Below are 18893 nucleotides of genomic sequence, written 5' to 3'. Positions count from 1 at the left end.
TATTTAACTCGTTTTAAAAGTTCTGCTAATTGCTTTGTGCTGAAGATTTTATTTAATTGTGTCTAACGCATTTTTTTGCTACATGGAGCTATTGGTGAAACGTTGTTTCATTACACGCACAGTATGTCGAGAAAATTCCAATTACTTTTATCATTATCCTGCTAAATTTATAACTGCAGGATTTGTATTTTCAAAGTTTTGTTGTTGTTGTTTTTCTTCGGCTTTCCATCTTTACTGGTGGAAGGAGACCACAGGTGCGTGCGCTATTAAAAAAAAACAAGCGGACATCCGAGCATTATCACCGACATTCCGTAGGCTAGCTGATAGCTTCCTTACATTAAAGAATCCAAAGATCCTGCCAAGATTCGAACGAACAGCGGAAAATGCAAGTGGTTTGAAGTCAGCGACCGTGACATATCTTTTTATTAAAAAAAGGTAATTGTATTCAAGAATAAGAAGCGGGCCATGATGGTCCTGAATTGCTCACCTAAACATGAGATACAATGCTAGAAATGGTCACAATTTTTACTTTTCAAAGTCATTAATGAGGCCACATTGGATTTGTCATTTTTTATCCAAGCTGCATAATTTTTAAAATATTTGAAAATATCTGCTACAAAATGCATGATAACAAATATCTATGCTATTGAAGACTTAAAAAGAGACTTAAATGTATTTTCCTGTAACAAGGCTTCAAAGTCTATATAAACTAAGTGATCCCCAGGTTGGGGCGAAGTTTAACCCCAGGGGCATGATTTATAAAACATTTTGTATAGAACCACAAGATGGTGCATCAGACTGACACCATTTGTATAACTTGTATAATACCTAGGGATCATTCATGTGTTCAAAGTTTGGTCACAGTTCATTGAGTGGTTTAAAGAAATTGTGGTCAACGATGGACAACAGGTACACTGCCATCACAAAAGCTCACCTTTTATACACTTTGTGCTCAGGTGAGCTAAAAAAAGAACAAACTATTGTTAATTTTTAGTAATTTATGTCACATCTCTAAATATATGATTATCACAAATACTGGAGCAATCTATACTACACGGTTTTAAAATAACAGCAACTTAGGAAAAGCTAAGAGTATAAACTTTACATCAAAACATAAATACCATTTTTGATATATCATATTTACCATATCCGGATTAATTGACCGCTTAGGGCATTGTCCAAAGTGTTAGCATTACGTTGAATTACCCAAGACGCTTCGACGTATCCTTGTGTCATTGAAGGTAATCTGTAAAAAGTTGAAGTTGAAAAAAAAATTAAAATCGAAAACCAAACTTTTGATCAATGCTTAAAAATCATTCAATGTTCTGTTTATATAAGAGTTCAAGCAGATGTGTTTTTCTTTTTATTCAAATATACGTCAGTTTAAAATTTCGATTGATATTTTAAAAGTTAAACATACTTTTAAAGTAGACCTTATACACTAGCGACTTCGTCAAATGTCGACGCTGGATGTCGGAGAGAAATAAAAAGGCAGAGGAAAAAGAACATTTTGTTTTGTTTTAGAAATGTATGCATGGGGTAATATAGAAGTACTTTTAGCGGATTTTATGTTTATTTTGTTAAAAGAATATTTTAATATAAAGCTTTATTTTCATAAAGTTTTAACAGATCTGTTTATCGACTTTGCAATCAATTTATTACTCCCAAATTATTTAATGTTATATAATACAAATTTTAACCAACGTTTGCAGGTATACCGACCTATCTAATACTGGTATCATACTATAAAATATGTTTCTCACTATCTACCAGAATGTGAACAATACCATGACACTAGTAACAATAATTTACTTGTTCATAAAATATTTAACATTGAAATATCAACTTACACAAATGTTTCAATGAAAACCATTCAAATGCCATCAATATTTCAGCCATAAATGGCATAATGTTTTACAGTCGCGTCTTGCATTTTCAAAACCAAACTCCAGACAGTGATTTGATTGGTTTTGCTCTTTGGTAGTGAACAAGGGGACAGCAAAATGAATGAAAGAAATCGCAGAGCAGGTTTGAATGAGTGTAGTCATGAATGACTTCTAAAAATGTCGGCCAGCATCTTAATATGTCACGAGTCTATGAGTTAGAACTACTAAATTTCCGATCAAATCTTGTGATAGAGTGTGAATAACGTTGTTATGGTCTTTGAACGTGCAATCACTGCGATATATGTTTTTTTACAATTTTGCTCAGTTACAATGCTAAAGTTTTATTGTTTTGTTGAATTATAATATCATATAAAAATATAATGTAACTTTTAGTATAATTGTTTAATTCACAAAATGTGTTGTTTATGCTAGTGATGCATTATTCATATCGTATAAGAGTAAATGCAGTAAAAAGAAACTAAAGGGCAGATTTAGTTCAGTAAAAGTCGAATACAGTCGTTTTGAATCACTTTCTTTGAAGCAGCTAAATCCTTACGAATGATAAGTACGCTGTAAATTGTTATTGAAAAATAAATAATAAATCGAAAATATAAATAAGTAAAAAAACAACTCTTGTATACCTACAACGGAACCGGGACGCATCAGGGGATAAACCATTGGCATTACTATATATATTATAATTATGTAATTAAAATGCTGCAATTAAAACATGATAACGTTTAATTCTTCTAATAATTAATTATTCGACCTCTGATTCATTTCCTTCAGTTTTGCTACAATGATGCAAGCGTCTGACCCAATGATACAGCAGAATGCTATAATCAGAAAGCACAGACCGGTATATCCTATCACTTGAGAGGTCGGTCGGTGATCTTCTCTACTTTTAAGTTTATAAAGTGCATGTGACGTATTTTTCGTGTTAATCTCAGTCTCTTTTATCAGTATTTCAATAATTTCTTTATTCGACTTTCCCGTAAAAGTTTTATTTTCGTAGCATATGCAGGGCATGATGTATATTTTTGGAGCAGTTATGGTATATGTTGGTCTTGATGTAGCTGATGACGTCATAACCTGGGCGGAGTTTGACGTTGACGTTGATGACGTACCCGCAGTTGAAGGTATCGTCGTCGTCGTCGGAATCGGAGTGGTAGAAGTAGTAGCAGTAGTAGTTGTAGCAGTAGTTGTGGTTGTTGGTTTTGGAGTTGTGGTAGGAGCTACTGTTGTAACTGATGATGTTGTTGTTGGAGGTAGTGCAGTAGTGGTAGTAACCGTTGTGGTTGATGTTGTTGTTGTTTCTAAAATAAAAGAGTTTCTTTATAAAAAATCTGTCCACATCTGCATTTTCAGTAGAAGGCTATCGAATATTCAAAATGGTTGAAGGACAGCACATGTAATTTAAGTCATAATATGCATATTTTGCATTACTAAATGACTACGGGGTGCTGGTGGTTGTTGGAAGCGTACGTGGCCAAGTGGTTAAGGTCGTTGACTTAAAACACTTACCTCTCACCGCTGTAGGTTCGAGTATCACAAGCGTCTTTGGGTTCTATCATATGAGAAAGCTATCCAGCTAACCTACAGAAGTTCGGTTGTTCTTTTCAGGTGCCTGTTTGTGCCTGAACACAAAGTTCACACTGAGTAACTGAGATCTTCCTCCACCAGCGTCATATGACATATATTGTGTTGGTGCGAAATAACACCCAATCATAAAAATGACAAGGGGGCCGGCATTCACTCATTACAGTATAATAACAAAATGGCCGCTATGAAGTCACTCAGTAATATTTACAGTTGCTTCAAACATTTGAAGTAAACAATAATGCCAAATGTTGATTGTAACACATTTAGTGTTGAGGTAGTAATCCGCTGTTCCAACCTAGTCTTAATCAAACAGAGTCTGTCGTTTCCATGTTTCTATGTGGTTTTTTCACTGTACCCGAGTGATTTCCCTTTCTCTGTCATTTTAACAGTTTGTTTAACAAATGGCTACGAACCTTAACTTTTGGCTTATTACACGGTCATGCTAATAATTCATCAAGACTTACCGTTCAGTTCACAAAATGGCTGGGGTAATGACCACGTGCCGTTTGATTGACAAGTCTGGTTGTTCGAACCTGTAACCTCGACAAACCCTTCATTACAGTAAAAATATGCCACTGACTCAACCGTTGTGTCTAGGTATGTAGCATTTCCATTTGCAGGTACCTGAGGGTCACCACAATCTATCATATTGAAAAAAAAATGGTTATTATTTATTTTCACTCTTTAAATAATGTATGTTTTTACTGGCTTTGAAAATGAAAATTATTTCACACATGTATGGCCTTCATTGAATCATTACGGAAGAATACGTACGGTAACACTAAGTCTTGGCAACAGATTTTTGTTTAACTTTATAGGTTTGGGGGTATAGCTAATTAACATACGGGTAACTACAATTTCGTGAATATGACATCTGATTATGAAAACGACTTAATATTTGTAATAATTATTTCTAACGATTGATGCGCAAAGTAAAAAAGATTTGCTTATTCCCGCTCTCTAATTCCTCACTTATTTCCACATTAGCATTATCTTATCATATCTTATCCTTTTTATCCCCTTTACCCACAAACTCATGTTGATTTTCATTTTTCTCATATACACAGAATATAATTGACCCGCGTCATGACAAAACCAACATAATGGGTTTGCGACCAGCATGGATCCAGACCAGCCTGCGCATCCGCGCAGTCTGATCAGAATCCATGCTGTTCGCTATCAGCTTTACTACTTGTTAAAGAGTTTGTAAGGGAACAGCATGGATCCTTATCAGACTGCGCGGATGCGATGGTTGAACTGGATCCATGCTGGTCGCAAAACCCATTATGTTGCTTTTGTCATGACACGGCTCAATTATAGTTTCCTTATTCTCTTTGATCTTACATTCCTTCGATTTTCTTTCTGTAATAACTTATATTTCTTTCTATTGTGCTTGTTTCGATTTCATTTTGTTCATTGTTTTAACCGGCTATCCCTGATAAATACGCACTGACCGACTTCTAACATGGTCGCATGAATGAGCATTTGACTTTATGTAGGATACCAGTTAAGACACTATACGACGATCGAGGATTGACAGTGACCGCTCGATTACTAAATGTATATTTTTCTATGCTCTGCAGGGCTAATGAAGGTCATAATTATAATAATAATGATGATAATAATAATGATAATAAAATCTTTATTTATAGAAGGTAAAAATAACAAAAGAAGGGTCATATGATTATTAATAAGCTATCGTTATTAGTATCAAAATATATAATCATAATTCAACAACTTACTTTCCAGACATGTTCTTGTAAACGTTTTGTGACTAATGTCTATAGTGAAAGATGTTGAGCAAGAAAGAGTAAGTCCACAGTCGGCATAGAGTATGCAGGATGTTCCCACATGTTCCCACATGTAGCAATACTCTATGTCAAAACATAGTTCTATACACAGAGCTCTAGTTGTGCTTATCTCGCTAGTAGGTGTGTTACTAATGTAACGATTTGAGTCCTCATCAAGTGAAAAGTCCAGGCACTCTGTATATGAAGAAAACAGTTTATTTTAAGCTAACCAGTTTTATATTTAAACTGATTTCTCGCACGCCCGTTTAACTCACAACGAGTGAAAAATGTCCATCGGTAAAAATGTTGTGAGCAACTTCCGTTCCTCGTTGTGAGCACCCATCTAGGACGTGTGACACGATAAACAATTTGATTTTTTCATAATTTTTAAAGATTACAGACATTTATTTAAAAAATATCGGAATGCAGTTAGCTAGCGATGTGTTTTCCGATTATGCACATGTAAAGATATTGCCTGTTGGTCGACAATTTGATGGAAATACCGTGCGACGCAGTCACTTGGGGTAGCTGGAAAACTGGAGACAACTTCTCTCCGGACCAAATTTAACATTGAAAAACGTCGATTCTGGTGACGTTTTGTGCATTCTAACCTAAAACAGATGCCCACAAGTCTTCAGCGTAAATTATTACATGAAAGTCTTCATAGAAAGGAAGATATACCCTTTTTTGCTTTAATCCTCGTTGTGAGCACCATAACCTCGTTGTGAGCAAGACAAGCGCAGTGCGTGTCTGGTTTTAATATGTACAATTCAAGTGGGGAGAATACAATTTTCAATCTACCAAAAGCAATCAAAACGTTTTTGCACAATAGTTTCTCTTTGCAATAGTTCTTCTTTGTCTACATAACTTGGCCAGTCTAACATGAATAAAACTCAGGATAAATACATGCATGTTTATATCACACAGACTGCCCTCTATGTTAACTCTGGCAACACGAAGTATATGCAATTAAATACATAATTTACCTCCCCTTATTAGTTCACCACCATTTGCACAAACAGCAAAACATCTGCAAAATTGTAGGTATAAGTAGTTTTTTTTGTTTACCATTATCTATTAAGCTAAGAATATACTAGTGAAGTGTTAAAAGTTACAATACACAAAATAAGTAATCCTCCGCGAAAAACGATAGTCGCATATATTAACAGATTCAAATAGTTCTCAGCGTTTGTTTGCTCTGTACACGAGCATTTTTCATGATTTTAGTTGCACTGTCTTTCCTAGAAAGCTCATGACAATCTGTGTTTGACATTTAAATAGCATTTTCATCATGAAATAGTGGCATTCTAAGAAATCTTCTTGACTTCTTAGGTGTTTCACCACTGGTACAATTTTGGGTTAGCTAATTTTACAGTGTGTTTAACTGAAAAGAATGCTTTTGCAAGAGACATGACCAAAACTTTTCTTTTGATTTTTATGCATCACTGACAGTTTTTCTAGTAGTTCTAATCTTTTTCAGACCAGGGCAAGTACATACTTGATGCCTCGCTTCGGTCTCTCCTTGAACGACCCCATTTCCAATCACTGAATAGAATAGTACTACTACTGCAGTTGGAAGGCCTTGTCCAAAGAAGTGTTGTGCCTAAATATGAATTAAATTGATTTACTAATAAGGACATTATGGCCAATCTTAAATGTTTTGGACAAATTGACCTTCAAGGTAAAGGCCATTCAGGGATCAAGGAAAATAAATACAGGCCCGTAGGAAGGTCTTGTGCTAAGGGATGTTGTGTTTAAATATGAATCAAATCCGTTTACTAATGAGGAAGTTATGGCCAATGTTAAAGTTTTCGGACGGATTGACGGACTGACAGACGGACAGTTCAAAACTAATATGCCTCCCTTCGGGATATACACAACGTATTGCAAAGAAATGCTGATGTGCAAAAACGTTTTAATTGCTTTGGTAGATTGAAAATTATATTTTCACCATCTTTTGTTTGTTTTGGGTTTTACGTCACATCGACACAGTATAGGTCATATGGCGACGTTCCAGCTTTACTGGTGGAGGAAGACCCCAGGTGCCCTTCCGTGCATTATTTTAGGCACGAACGGGTACCTTAGTAGAACCACCGACGTTCCGTAAGCTAGCTCGATAGCTTCCTCACATGAAAGAATCCAAAGTCCCTGTCGGGATTCGAACCCAAAGAGGTGAGGGGCAAGTGGTTTGAAGTCAACGACCTTAACCACTCAGGCACGGACGCCCCCTTTTTCACCATCTGAATAACATATTAAAACCAGACACGCACTGCGCTTGTCTTGCTCACAACGAGGTTATGGTGCTCACAACGAGGATTAAAGCAAATAAGGGTATATCTTCGTTTCTATGAAGACTTTCATGTAATAATTTACGCTGAAGACTTGTGGGCATCTGTTTAAGGTTAGAATGCACAAAACTTCACCAAAATCGACGTTTTCAATGTTAAATTTGGTCCGGAGAGAAGTTGTCTCCAGTTTTCCAGCTACCCCGAGTGACTGCGTCGCACGGTATTTCCATCAAATTGTCGACCAATAGGCAATATCTTTACATGTGCATACTCGGAAAACACATCGCTAGCTAACTGCATTCCGATATTTTTACATAAATGTCTGTAATCTTCAAAAAATATGGAAAACTCGCCTTGTTTATCGTGTCAAACGTCCAAGACGGGTGCTCACAACGAGGAACGGAAGCTCACAACATTTTAACCGATGGACATTTTTCACTCGTTGTGAGTTAAACGGGCGTGTCTCGATATCACTCATAGTATATCACTATACATGGTCGGATAACCTTGGATGACTGTCTTATAAGTATAAACCTGAACGTTGTTATGTACAAATAGCAATATATTGAGTCACAATTAACGTGCACTCACCAATATATTATGTGGATCCATCTTTATATGTAGTCAACTGAACAATATATGATGTCAATGTGTCTTTATATGATGTAAATATATCATTATACGATGCGCATTTTTGAATATATTATGTGGAATCATCCTTATATAAGGTCAATATAACAATATATTATGCCAGTCTGTCCTTATATGATGTCAGTCTGTCATTATATGATAAGAAGTTATGAATACGTGTATATTATGTGGAATAATAAATATAAAGAGTCAACGTTATAATAATTATGATGTCAATGTCTCCTTATATTATGTCAATCTATCAATATACACTGTGCATTTTTCAGTATATTATGTAGAATCGTCTTTATATAGAGTCAACTTAACAATATATGATGTAAGTGTGTCCTTATATGATGTAAATCTTTCATTATACGATGTGTATTTATGAATATATTGTGTGGAACCATCTTTATATTGAGTCAACTTAACATTATATGATGTGTATGTGTCCTTGTATGATGTCAGTCTTTCATTATACGATGTGCAATTACGAATATATTATGTGGAACCATCTTTATATAGAGTCAACTTAACATTATATGATGTGAACACGTCCTTATATGATGCCAATCTTTCATTATACGATGTGCATTAATGAATATATTATGTGAAACCATCTTTATATAGAGTCAAATTAATATTATATGACGTAGATGTGTCCTTATATGATGTCAATCTTTCATTAAACGATGTGCATTAAAGAATATATTATGTGAAACCATCTTTATATAGAGTCAAATTAACATTATATGATGTAGATGTGTCCTTATATGATGTCAATCTTTCATTAAACGATGTGCATTAAAGAATATATTATGTGAAACCATCTTTATATAGAGTCTACTTAACATTATATAATGTGTATGAGTCCTAATATGATGTCAGTCTTTCATTATATGATGTGAAATTACGAATATATTATGTGGAATCATTCCTATACAAAACAACACTATATTAGGTAAAATAGTCTTTATATAGAGTCAGCTTAACAATATATGATACAATTAACTTTGAATTTTCCCTATGTTGCCACGAACGTTGCATAGTGAGATATAACCCGGTAAATTTAACCCCATCAGAATCACAGGCAATCGGTGCGTGGCTAGGATAGTATACATGTACATGACCACGCCCACTTATTTTTTTATAAATTTTTTTTTTCTTATTAATAAAATATTTTTTTATTCAAAATGTTTTTAAAATATCTTATTTTCAATAAATCAACAAAGAAAATTTGTTTTTAAAAAAATTCATCCATATATACTATTAATATAGTAAAGGTAGAAAGGTTCGCCTGCGGACCTACCACCAGGCCTTATGTTACCTCCCAGATCTTTGTTAATTGTCAACCAATTTTCACCAAATAAAGTGCAATTTACGCAGAAATGATTTTTCGTTCGAAAAATGTACAATATTAGAAGAGTTGGTACGACAAAAGATGGAATTTTAAAGCGAAAATGCACTTTTTGTCTAGGTCGGCCATCGCTTGACCGAGCCGAAAGTAGACGATTTGAACATAAATCGATCTTTTTCTTAATAACAAACTAATGTCAGTGCATGCAAACAGTTGAAACAGAAAGGGCAGCTATAATACTATCGCTTACCGGTCCAAAGTTAATCCAAAACGTATGTAGGTACGCACTTTCGGTAGTTATTTGCACTAACTTCTTAAATTCCCTGACATTACAAGTATACAAATGCTGACCCGGATGTACCTGATGCGTACCGCTTTTCGCATAATAAAAATTGAGCGAAGCTGGGTACCAGCGGGAACCGAGCATGCGTACCTTGAATATCCGGATCAGAATTTGTATACATGTACAATGTCGGGAAATTTAAAAAGTTAGTGCAAATAACTACTGAAAGTGCGTACCTGCAGACGTTTTGGATTTACTTTGGACCGGTAAGCGATAGTATTATAGCTGCCTTTTCTATTTCAACTGTTTGCATGCACTGACATTAGTTTGTTATTAAGAAAAAGATCGATTTATGTTCAAAATCGTCTACTTTCGGCTCGGTCAAGCGATGGCCGACCTAGACAAAAAGTGCATTTTTGCTTTAAAATTCCATCTTTTGTCGTACCAACTCTTCTAATATTGTACATTTTTCGAAAGAGAAATCATTTCTGCGTAGATTGCACTTTATTTGGTGAAAATTGGTTGACAATTAACAAAGATCTGGGAGGTAACATAAGGCCTGGTGGTAGGTCCGCTGGCGAACCTTTCTACCTTTACTATATTAATAGTATATATGGATGGATTTTTTTAAAAACAAATTTTCTTTGTTGATTTATTGAAAATAAGATATTTTAAAAACATTTTGAATAAAAAAATATTTTATTAAAAGAAAAAAAAATATTTATAAAAAAATAAGTGGGCGTGGTCATGTACATGTATACTATCCTAGCCACGCACCGATTGCCTGTGATCAGAAAAATGGCAGAAGCACACGATATAATGATGTTTGCACTTTATATTAAGCAGCGGTCGTATAACAATAGATGCACATCGTATAATGAAAGATTGACATAATATATTGATAACTATGATTTAAATATATTTTCCTATTTAAGAAAACATTAACTAAGTGACCCCGGGATGGGTCAAAGATTGACCCAAGGGGAATGACAAAAGAATGAGTTTTGTTGAGGTAAACATTACATACCAAGTATCTAAACTCTAGGCTTTGTAGATTCACACAATAAAACTAAAGTGTGTTTCCAATACAAGTCAACATAAATGAAGTGAGGTGAGGGGTCAATATTCACCCAATGGACAAGTCTGTGCACTGCACATCATCTCATTTATAAAAGGTTAACATTACTGCCAATAGTTGCAATTTCCTTTTGATCGGTTCAATGATGCAGTTTTTTATAACTCAACTTTAAAAACTCAGTAACAAACTTTTACTTCACGTCAATTTGGAATGAAATAACCACACTCTCCATTTTTATTTGTTTGGGTCGTCAGACCAAACAAATAATGGTAGCGAAATTTCAGAGCCTAATGCTGTTAATTGCAAATGCCTAAAGTAGTCCACTTGTTTGAAGTGGTAACTTCCCTTTATATGTTCTAACGCCGAAAAATTCAGGAGAGATCAATGCGTAAAGATTGTCAAATGACAGGCGCATTAATTTTCAAGCAAAGTAGTTCCCGAATGGTTGATGTTTTCTAATATTGTTTCATTCTGTATAGATATACATGCTTACTGTAAGCTTCATGATTATTTACATCTGTGTTTAGCGTCGAAATAATAAGAGTTACAAACCCTAATTTTGAAAAAATCTGGTTTTCTTCAGGTCGTTAACTTATAATTTCACCGTGACCGAGGAGTTTGCACGCTCGCTTATAAATCGAGGGGTCTCGAGTTCAAATCCCAGTTGAGGCACCTCAATTTTTTTTTAAAAATTAAGTCAAATAAACATTGAATTGACCTACAGTGTTGCAATTAGTCTTAAAGCCAATTTACTACAGTTAAAACACTGGAAATCATTGGTGGCACTTAACAAAAACAAATTGGTTTACAATGTCACAACCTTCACCTTTTTGACATTCTGAGACCCAAACAAATTAAGCGCCTTCTGTACTTTGATTTTTAAGTCACAAAACCTTATATTTTCTCATAATAATAATCCTTTTATCAAACGATTTGTAAACGTCAACATTTTGTCATTAAATATTCCAAACTATGGAACGCCGTGACTGTCTTATGTAATCAAAGTTTTTGTTATTTTGTGAAACTATGATATTATTTTGTCTTTTGAGCGTGTTAACATGTGCAATTTACATCATGTCTTGTCAAAGGAACATGCTGACTTGTACAAACAACATTTTAACTTGTCAAATGATTATGATGACATGTGCAGACAACATCCTAACTTGTCAAAGTATCGTGATGACTTGTGCAAACAACATGTTAACTTGTCCAAGTATAATGATGACTTGTGCAAATGACATGGTAACTTGTCAAAATGTAATGATGACTTGTGCAAACGACATGTTAACATGTCGAATTATTGTGATGACATGTGCAAACAGTATGTTAATTTGTCAAAGAATCGTGATGACTTGTGCAAACGCCATGTTAACTTGTCAAAGTATAATGATGACTTGTGCAAACGACATGTTAACTTGTCGAATTATCGTGATGACATGTGCAAACAGCATGTTATCTTGTCAAAGTATCATGGTGACTTGTGCAAACAGCATGTTAACATGTCAAATTACCATGATGACTTGTGAAGACAACATGTGAACTTGTCAAAGAATCGTGATGACTTGTGCAAATGACATGTTATCTTGTATCATGCTGACATGTCAAAACGTACTGTTAACTTGTCAAAGTATTATGATAACTTGTGCAAGTACCATGCTAACATGTCAAAATTCCGTGATGACATGTGTAAACAGCATGTTAACTTGTCAAATTATCGTTATGACATGTGCATACAGCATGTTAACTTGTCCAAGTATCATGATGACTTGTGCAAACGACATGTTAACTTGTCCAAGTGTAATGATGACTTGTGCAAATGCCATGTTAACTTGTCAAAATTTCATGATGACATGTGCAAACAGTATGTTAACTTGTCAAAGTGTCATGATGACTTGTGCAAACGCCATGTTAACTTGTCAAAGTATAATGATGACTTGTGCAAACGACATGTTAACTTGTCGAATTATCGTGATGACATGTGCAAACAGCATGTTATCTTGTCAAAGTATCATGGTGACTTGTGCAAACAGCATGTTAACATGTCAAATTACCATGATGACTTGTGAAGACAACATGTGAACTTGTCAAAGAATCGTGATGACTTGTGCAAATGACATGTTATCTTGTATCATGCTGACATGTCAAAACGTACTGTTAACTTGTCAAAGTATTATGATAACTTGTGCAAATACCATGCTAACATGTCAAAATTCCATGATGACATGTGCATACAGCATGTTAACTTGTCCAAGTATCATGATGACTTGTGCAAACGACATGTTAACTTGTCCAAGTGTAATGATGACTTGTGCAAATGCCATGTTAACTTGTCAAAATTTCATGATGACATGTGCAAACAGTATGTTAACTTGTCAAACCATCGTGATAACATGTGCAAACAACATGCTATCTTGTCCAAGTATCATGGTGACTTGTGAAAGCGACATGTTAACTTGTCAAAATTTTATGATGACAAGTGCAAACAGCATGTTAACTTGTCAAGGTATCGTGATGACTTGTGCAAATGCCATGTTATCTTGTCAAATTATCATGATGACTTGTACAAACAACATGTGAACTTGTCAAAGAATCGTGATGACTTGTGCAAAACACATGTTAACTTGTTTAGGTATTTTGAGCATGTCATCACGATAATTGGACAAGTTAACATGCTGTTTGCACATGTCATCATGACATTTTGACAAGTTAACATGTCGTTTGCACAAGTCATCATGTTATTTTGACAAGTTAACATGTCGTTTGCACAAGTCATCATGATACTTTGACAAGTTACCATGTTGCCTGCACATGTCATAATGATTATTTGACAAGTTAACATGCTGTTTGGACAAGTCAGCATTGTCTTTAGACAAGTTATGATGTAAATTGCACATGTTAATATGCTTAAATGACAAAATAATACCATCATTTCAGAAGATAGCAAAAATATTTATAGCATAAGACAGTCACGGCGTTCCATACCAAACCATACCTTCATAAATGCGTTTCTGTTAAAGTTATAGGTTATTTAAGTTTGAGTGTCGTTAAATTTGAGTAACGTCATCAGCCGTTCGCCTCATTTTAATGATAACATCAACATCCATTCATCAGCATGAATGAATAACGCTGAAAACCGTTCAAGGAAACAATTTTCAGCGCTTTTGTGCTACAGTTAAGAGGAAAGAGTAAAACTTGTTTGTTCATTTAAAATATTAATTAATTCATGACACTTTCTAATAGACTTCATGCTTACAAAATCCATCAATTTCTAAATTTTCCGCCATATCAAATGATTTATTTAAAGCATAAAAATTAATTTTGGATATGACTATTATTTTTTATTGCACTATCCAATATAACCGATTTTAAGAATAAAAAACACTTAAATTTTAAATAGATATCTACCTAATAAACGACATATTTTTTCCGTATTTGGAATTGCGAAATGACGATGTTCGAATGTCGTTCCTAAACAAGTTCTTTTGTACGCAATCACAAAAAAGTGCAAGAAAATCAAATACTAAGAATGACATTATTTTCTTATTGAAAAATAGAGAAATATATTTAAAACATACCTGTTGTGCACGTGTATCTAAATGCTCTGACGTTATCGTAATAGTATGGATTCTTATAATCGATTCCGTTGCATGAGCCCAACACACACTTGGTATCAGAAGGACGGTACTCCACCACAAATACTGATGTGTGATCTAAGTACGCTATACATTCCGACTGGTTCAAACCAGTTAATTCCATGCCACCACACTCCACACCACAGTTGTAACATGTCTGTAAGTTGCTACAGAGTGACGTCACTAAAATGACATATTATTAATTTTTTGTATTAATAGCTCTTTAAAGCGATTTTAACTATTATCTGAGGTAAACATGTGTGCACAAAATGAAATAACTGGCAGGGAAGAACTCTTAGCCGATGTAGTAAGAACTCGTGGTTCTACAGGTTTGCCACTTTTGTGATAAGATTGTTAAAATAGGTACAATAATGTTATTCTGTCAGGGCAATGAAAATATTGGTTATAAACCTATTATTTTCATGTATTAGAAGCAATAAAGTAAGTTTATACTCAAGTTATATTGAAATGAAATACAAAAAAATCCACTGTACAGCAAACGCTGATCAGAATGAGCCGGCTGATGTTGGCCTGCACTGGTGGGATACGTGATTCACCGCTGTCATTAAGGATACTCTGGTAAAGCGTTGCTGAGAAAATCGTTATAAGTCTTCTGACAGTTTAAAATTAACCCTTTTCGTAAGTAATCTATATTTGAATCGTAGGCAATTCTTTCCTGGGCGATTTTGGAATGAGTTTCCAAAAATGTACCAAATAAAATACTTTTGGCCAGCCCTGGATACGTAATAACATACGAAAATATCTTTTAAGAAGGAATTAGAAGGATATACCTTGAAGAATGATAATATTCCAAATACATAGTCTATGGATTAAAGAATTCATCAGCATCATTTCTCGACACTTCACCACGCGTTCTTCTCCACACTTTACCGCGCGCTCGCTCAAATTGTCGGCTGCTGTGATTGTCCCAGCATCAGGAAATGCTGCTACTTGTTGTTCTGATGAGCGCTAAGTAATCTGACGCTGTGCAATACCCGATCATTAATAAGTTTTTTAATTAAATCTCTGTAATCGATGCGGTTTGCGTTCTTTGTATATTGATTTCTGACACATTTTTTTTACTTCATGTCGTCAAGTTCAGAAGTTAATTCAAAGAACAGAAAACTAATGATCTTTATTTGCACCGTTTTGAACTTAATGCTTTTACCATAATTTGAAAACGTTTATTAAGTTCACACGACCGTGTTTCCGGTTTTTAAATTTGTGCTAAAGTATTATATTTTGCTCCAAGAGTTCAAATTTAGAGTGCATGTTTAACTTACTATACATACTATTTCTTCTGAAGTTTTAACTTTTAAATAATACAAAACTCACGACATGGATTGCTGGGACAAGATGGAGTATGATATGCATTTGACACGAATTGCTTTAACTCGGGAATGAAAACGAGGCTAAATTGATAAGATTCGGTCAAATAATGTTTTTTACTTGAAAATAACGTGACCCAAATACTGGTTTTATAATGTGTGAAATAAAGTTTATTTTAATATAATGCAATGAAAAACGATAGATTCAGTTAATTTTTAGGAAAAAATATCCTAATAATGTGACAAACACAAAAATAAACATACATTAATTAACTCATTCAATTGTTCTGAAAACCTGCCAAAAGTTATTTCTCTTGCATCCAATTTATCACGCTAATTTCTTCTTTTGTATCGAATAGGTTTAAATGCTATTTGTACAAGAATGCTATATATTTCACAGTTTGCACGGGTGTTTTTCTTCTTCTCTTTCTTGTTCTTCTTCCTATGTATCAACCTCTTTGTGCTATTTCACAGATTGTTTTCTTTTTTTAGTACCCAAATAAGTTTTATATGCAATTTCAAATATTTTTTTTTACTTACCTTGTGTTAAAAAGATTTTATTTTAAAAAGTGAAGCGTTTTGTCTCAAACTAAAAACGTCACTTTTAAACAAGAACTGTATAGTTCTAAAGACACAACCTCACAACATTGTGTAGAAGAGATTTTTTCATTGCTTACAAAAGAAATATACCTTCTTGTAAATGAATCAGAAATATACTCCTCTTTATAAACAGAATTATACAAACCAAAAAGTTATAAAAAAGAGATCGAGTGATTGTGATTTTATTTTTAATTGTTATGATATCAGTGAATATATGAATTTATTAAACAGGTGGTAAAAGCTGTTTAATATTGCATGAAAACCAACAATGGAATAAAATTAAAGATAACCAATATCACACTGGCCTAAGCTTTGAACGCTCTTGGAAACGTACGTATCCATGCACTACTTTACGTTGCATTCTTACCACTGTTGTAATCAGCATTTTCTCTTATTATATAAACATGCAATAACAGTACCCGAAATAATAAAACATGGTTGGTTTGTGAAATTATCATAATAACGATCCGATACCGGTGGTATCAGGGGTCGGTTTGTATAAAATTGTTCCGGTTTTCAAAATAGGCGTTCACTCGTCAAACTGTATACAGAAGTGTTTACATAAAAGACAAAGATAATATTGTGTACTTGTAAGGTGCCGGAAAAGTATACAAATTTATTGGGCTCCAGACTCACTAGGTGTGTCCAGTGAATCTTACTTGTGACAGCGAACAATAAACTGGAAGCCACATTTATCCACCGCGATAGACCCACAACTTCTGCAAAAGCCTTGGCTATTGTGAATATTTATTCTTGCATAAAAATTTTAATTACATAAAAAGGATATTTAAAGTACTGTTGGGATCCATTTTGTTATGAGCATTTAACCTAACTTTTAAAAGCATGTACATTTCTACAAAGAAAAAAATGAATCAATTATAATAATAACAATGACCTAAAACATAGTTTTGACTATATCATACATTCACATGAACACGCTCTACAACCACTTTGGAGACGTCCCTTCTATACTGCTCTCACCATACTTTTTCACATATGTTTTTCTGTATTTTTCTTTAAGTTTAGCGCCAATCATTTCCTTTATTTTAAAAAAAGCTATTACAGCGTCTGACAAAACCATACATCCTGTTAGAAGTAAGATAATACATAGTCCAATAGAACCAATTGCTTTTGATGTTGGTCTATTATCTATCTTGCTTATCAACTTATTTTTAGCTGATGCTGTACTTTTAGTGTCAATTTCCGTCTCTTTTATCAACATTTCAATAATTTCTTCAGTTGTCTTTCCGGTAAAAGTTTTGTTCGCATAACAAATACACGGCATTATGTATATTTTGACAGCAGACGACATTGTTGTTGACGCCACCGAGGATTGTATTTGTGGATTATTTGTAGAAGTAATCGTTGTTAAAGCTGCTGTAGTTGTTTGTTTTGTTGTTTGCGTTGTTGACATCGTTGTAGTCGTCGATGATGGCGTTGTTGTCGTTATTGCTGTCGTCGTTGTTTGTGGTGGTGGTGTTGTCTTCGCTGTTGTTGTTGTTGTTGTCGCCATTGTTGTCGTCTTTGTTTGTGGTGGTGGTGTTGTCGTCCCTGTTGTCGTTATTGCTGTCGTCGTCGTCGTCGTCGTTTGTGGTGGTGGTGTTGTCGTCGTCGCTGCTGTTGTTGTTGTTGTCGTTATTGTTGTCGCCGTTGTTTGTGGTGGTGGTGATGTCGTCGTCGCTGTTGTCGTTATTGCTGTCGTCGTCGTTTGTGGTTGTGTTGTTTTTTGCTCTGTTGTTGTTGTCGTTATTGTTGTCGTCGTTTGTGGTGGTGGTGGTGACGTCGTTGCTGCTATATTTGGGAAAAATGTCTTTTTTTAATATTTTTACAAAACATTTTTGTCGCTGCTAAAAAAGTGAATTTCGTCTGGGCATATTCAAACTTAACACCTCGTTGTTATATGTGTAATGTTAATCTACCTTTATGTAAAATATTATGTAAAACATATACAAGTGGGGGGGGGGGTAATAAATAGATGATATTGAATGAGTGTAGGTTTAATACTTTATTTATTGAACTCGTTGAATAATGAATACAGAATTTAACTTACACTTATTCAAAAATACTCTATTTATTACTTAGTTCTAAAGGCAGAAAAATGGCTTGATTTACCAACATACCGATTGATTGACAAACTGGCTGAGGTAATGACCAGGTCCCGTCGGCTTGACATGTCTGGGTATTTGAGCCTGTGACCTCAACAAATCCTTCGTTACATTCGGAACTTGCCTCTGACCCGGTGATCAAGTCAATGAAAGAAATCTGACCATTTGCTGGCGCCTGTGGGATACTGCAATCTGAATTGAAAGAAAAAAATGTCTAACGTCAACTTTCAATATCAAATACGTATGCTTAGGTTACAAATAGGCATATACCAGAATGAAAACTATAAAATAGAAATATGACAATTTTTAACGAT

General features: G+C 34.4%; 1 protein-coding gene across 1 annotated transcript; it reads right to left on the bottom strand.

The window, feature by feature from the left end:
- Nucleotides 1–2623: 2623 nt before the first annotated feature.
- On the bottom strand, nt 2624–17759 carry LOC132726080 (uncharacterized). Its single transcript, XM_060711346.1, has 5 exons — nt 17456–17759; nt 14490–14729; nt 5231–5473; nt 3953–4129; nt 2624–3202 (listed from the first exon to the last, which is right to left on the bottom strand). Exons 1-5 carry the CDS (start codon nt 17757–17759, stop codon nt 2643–2645), a joined length of 1524 nt encoding a protein of 507 aa, XP_060567329.1. The 3' UTR covers nt 2624–2642.
- Nucleotides 17760–18893: the final 1134 nt, after the last annotated feature.

The sequence above is a fragment of the Ruditapes philippinarum genome, unplaced genomic scaffold (genome assembly GCF_026571515.1).
Source record: "Ruditapes philippinarum isolate M1 unplaced genomic scaffold, ASM2657151v2 ctg462_1_1_1_1, whole genome shotgun sequence".
In the NCBI taxonomy this organism is placed as follows: Eukaryota; Metazoa; Mollusca; class Bivalvia; order Venerida; family Veneridae; genus Ruditapes; species Ruditapes philippinarum.
This window is presented reverse-complemented; position numbering and strand designations above follow the sequence as displayed.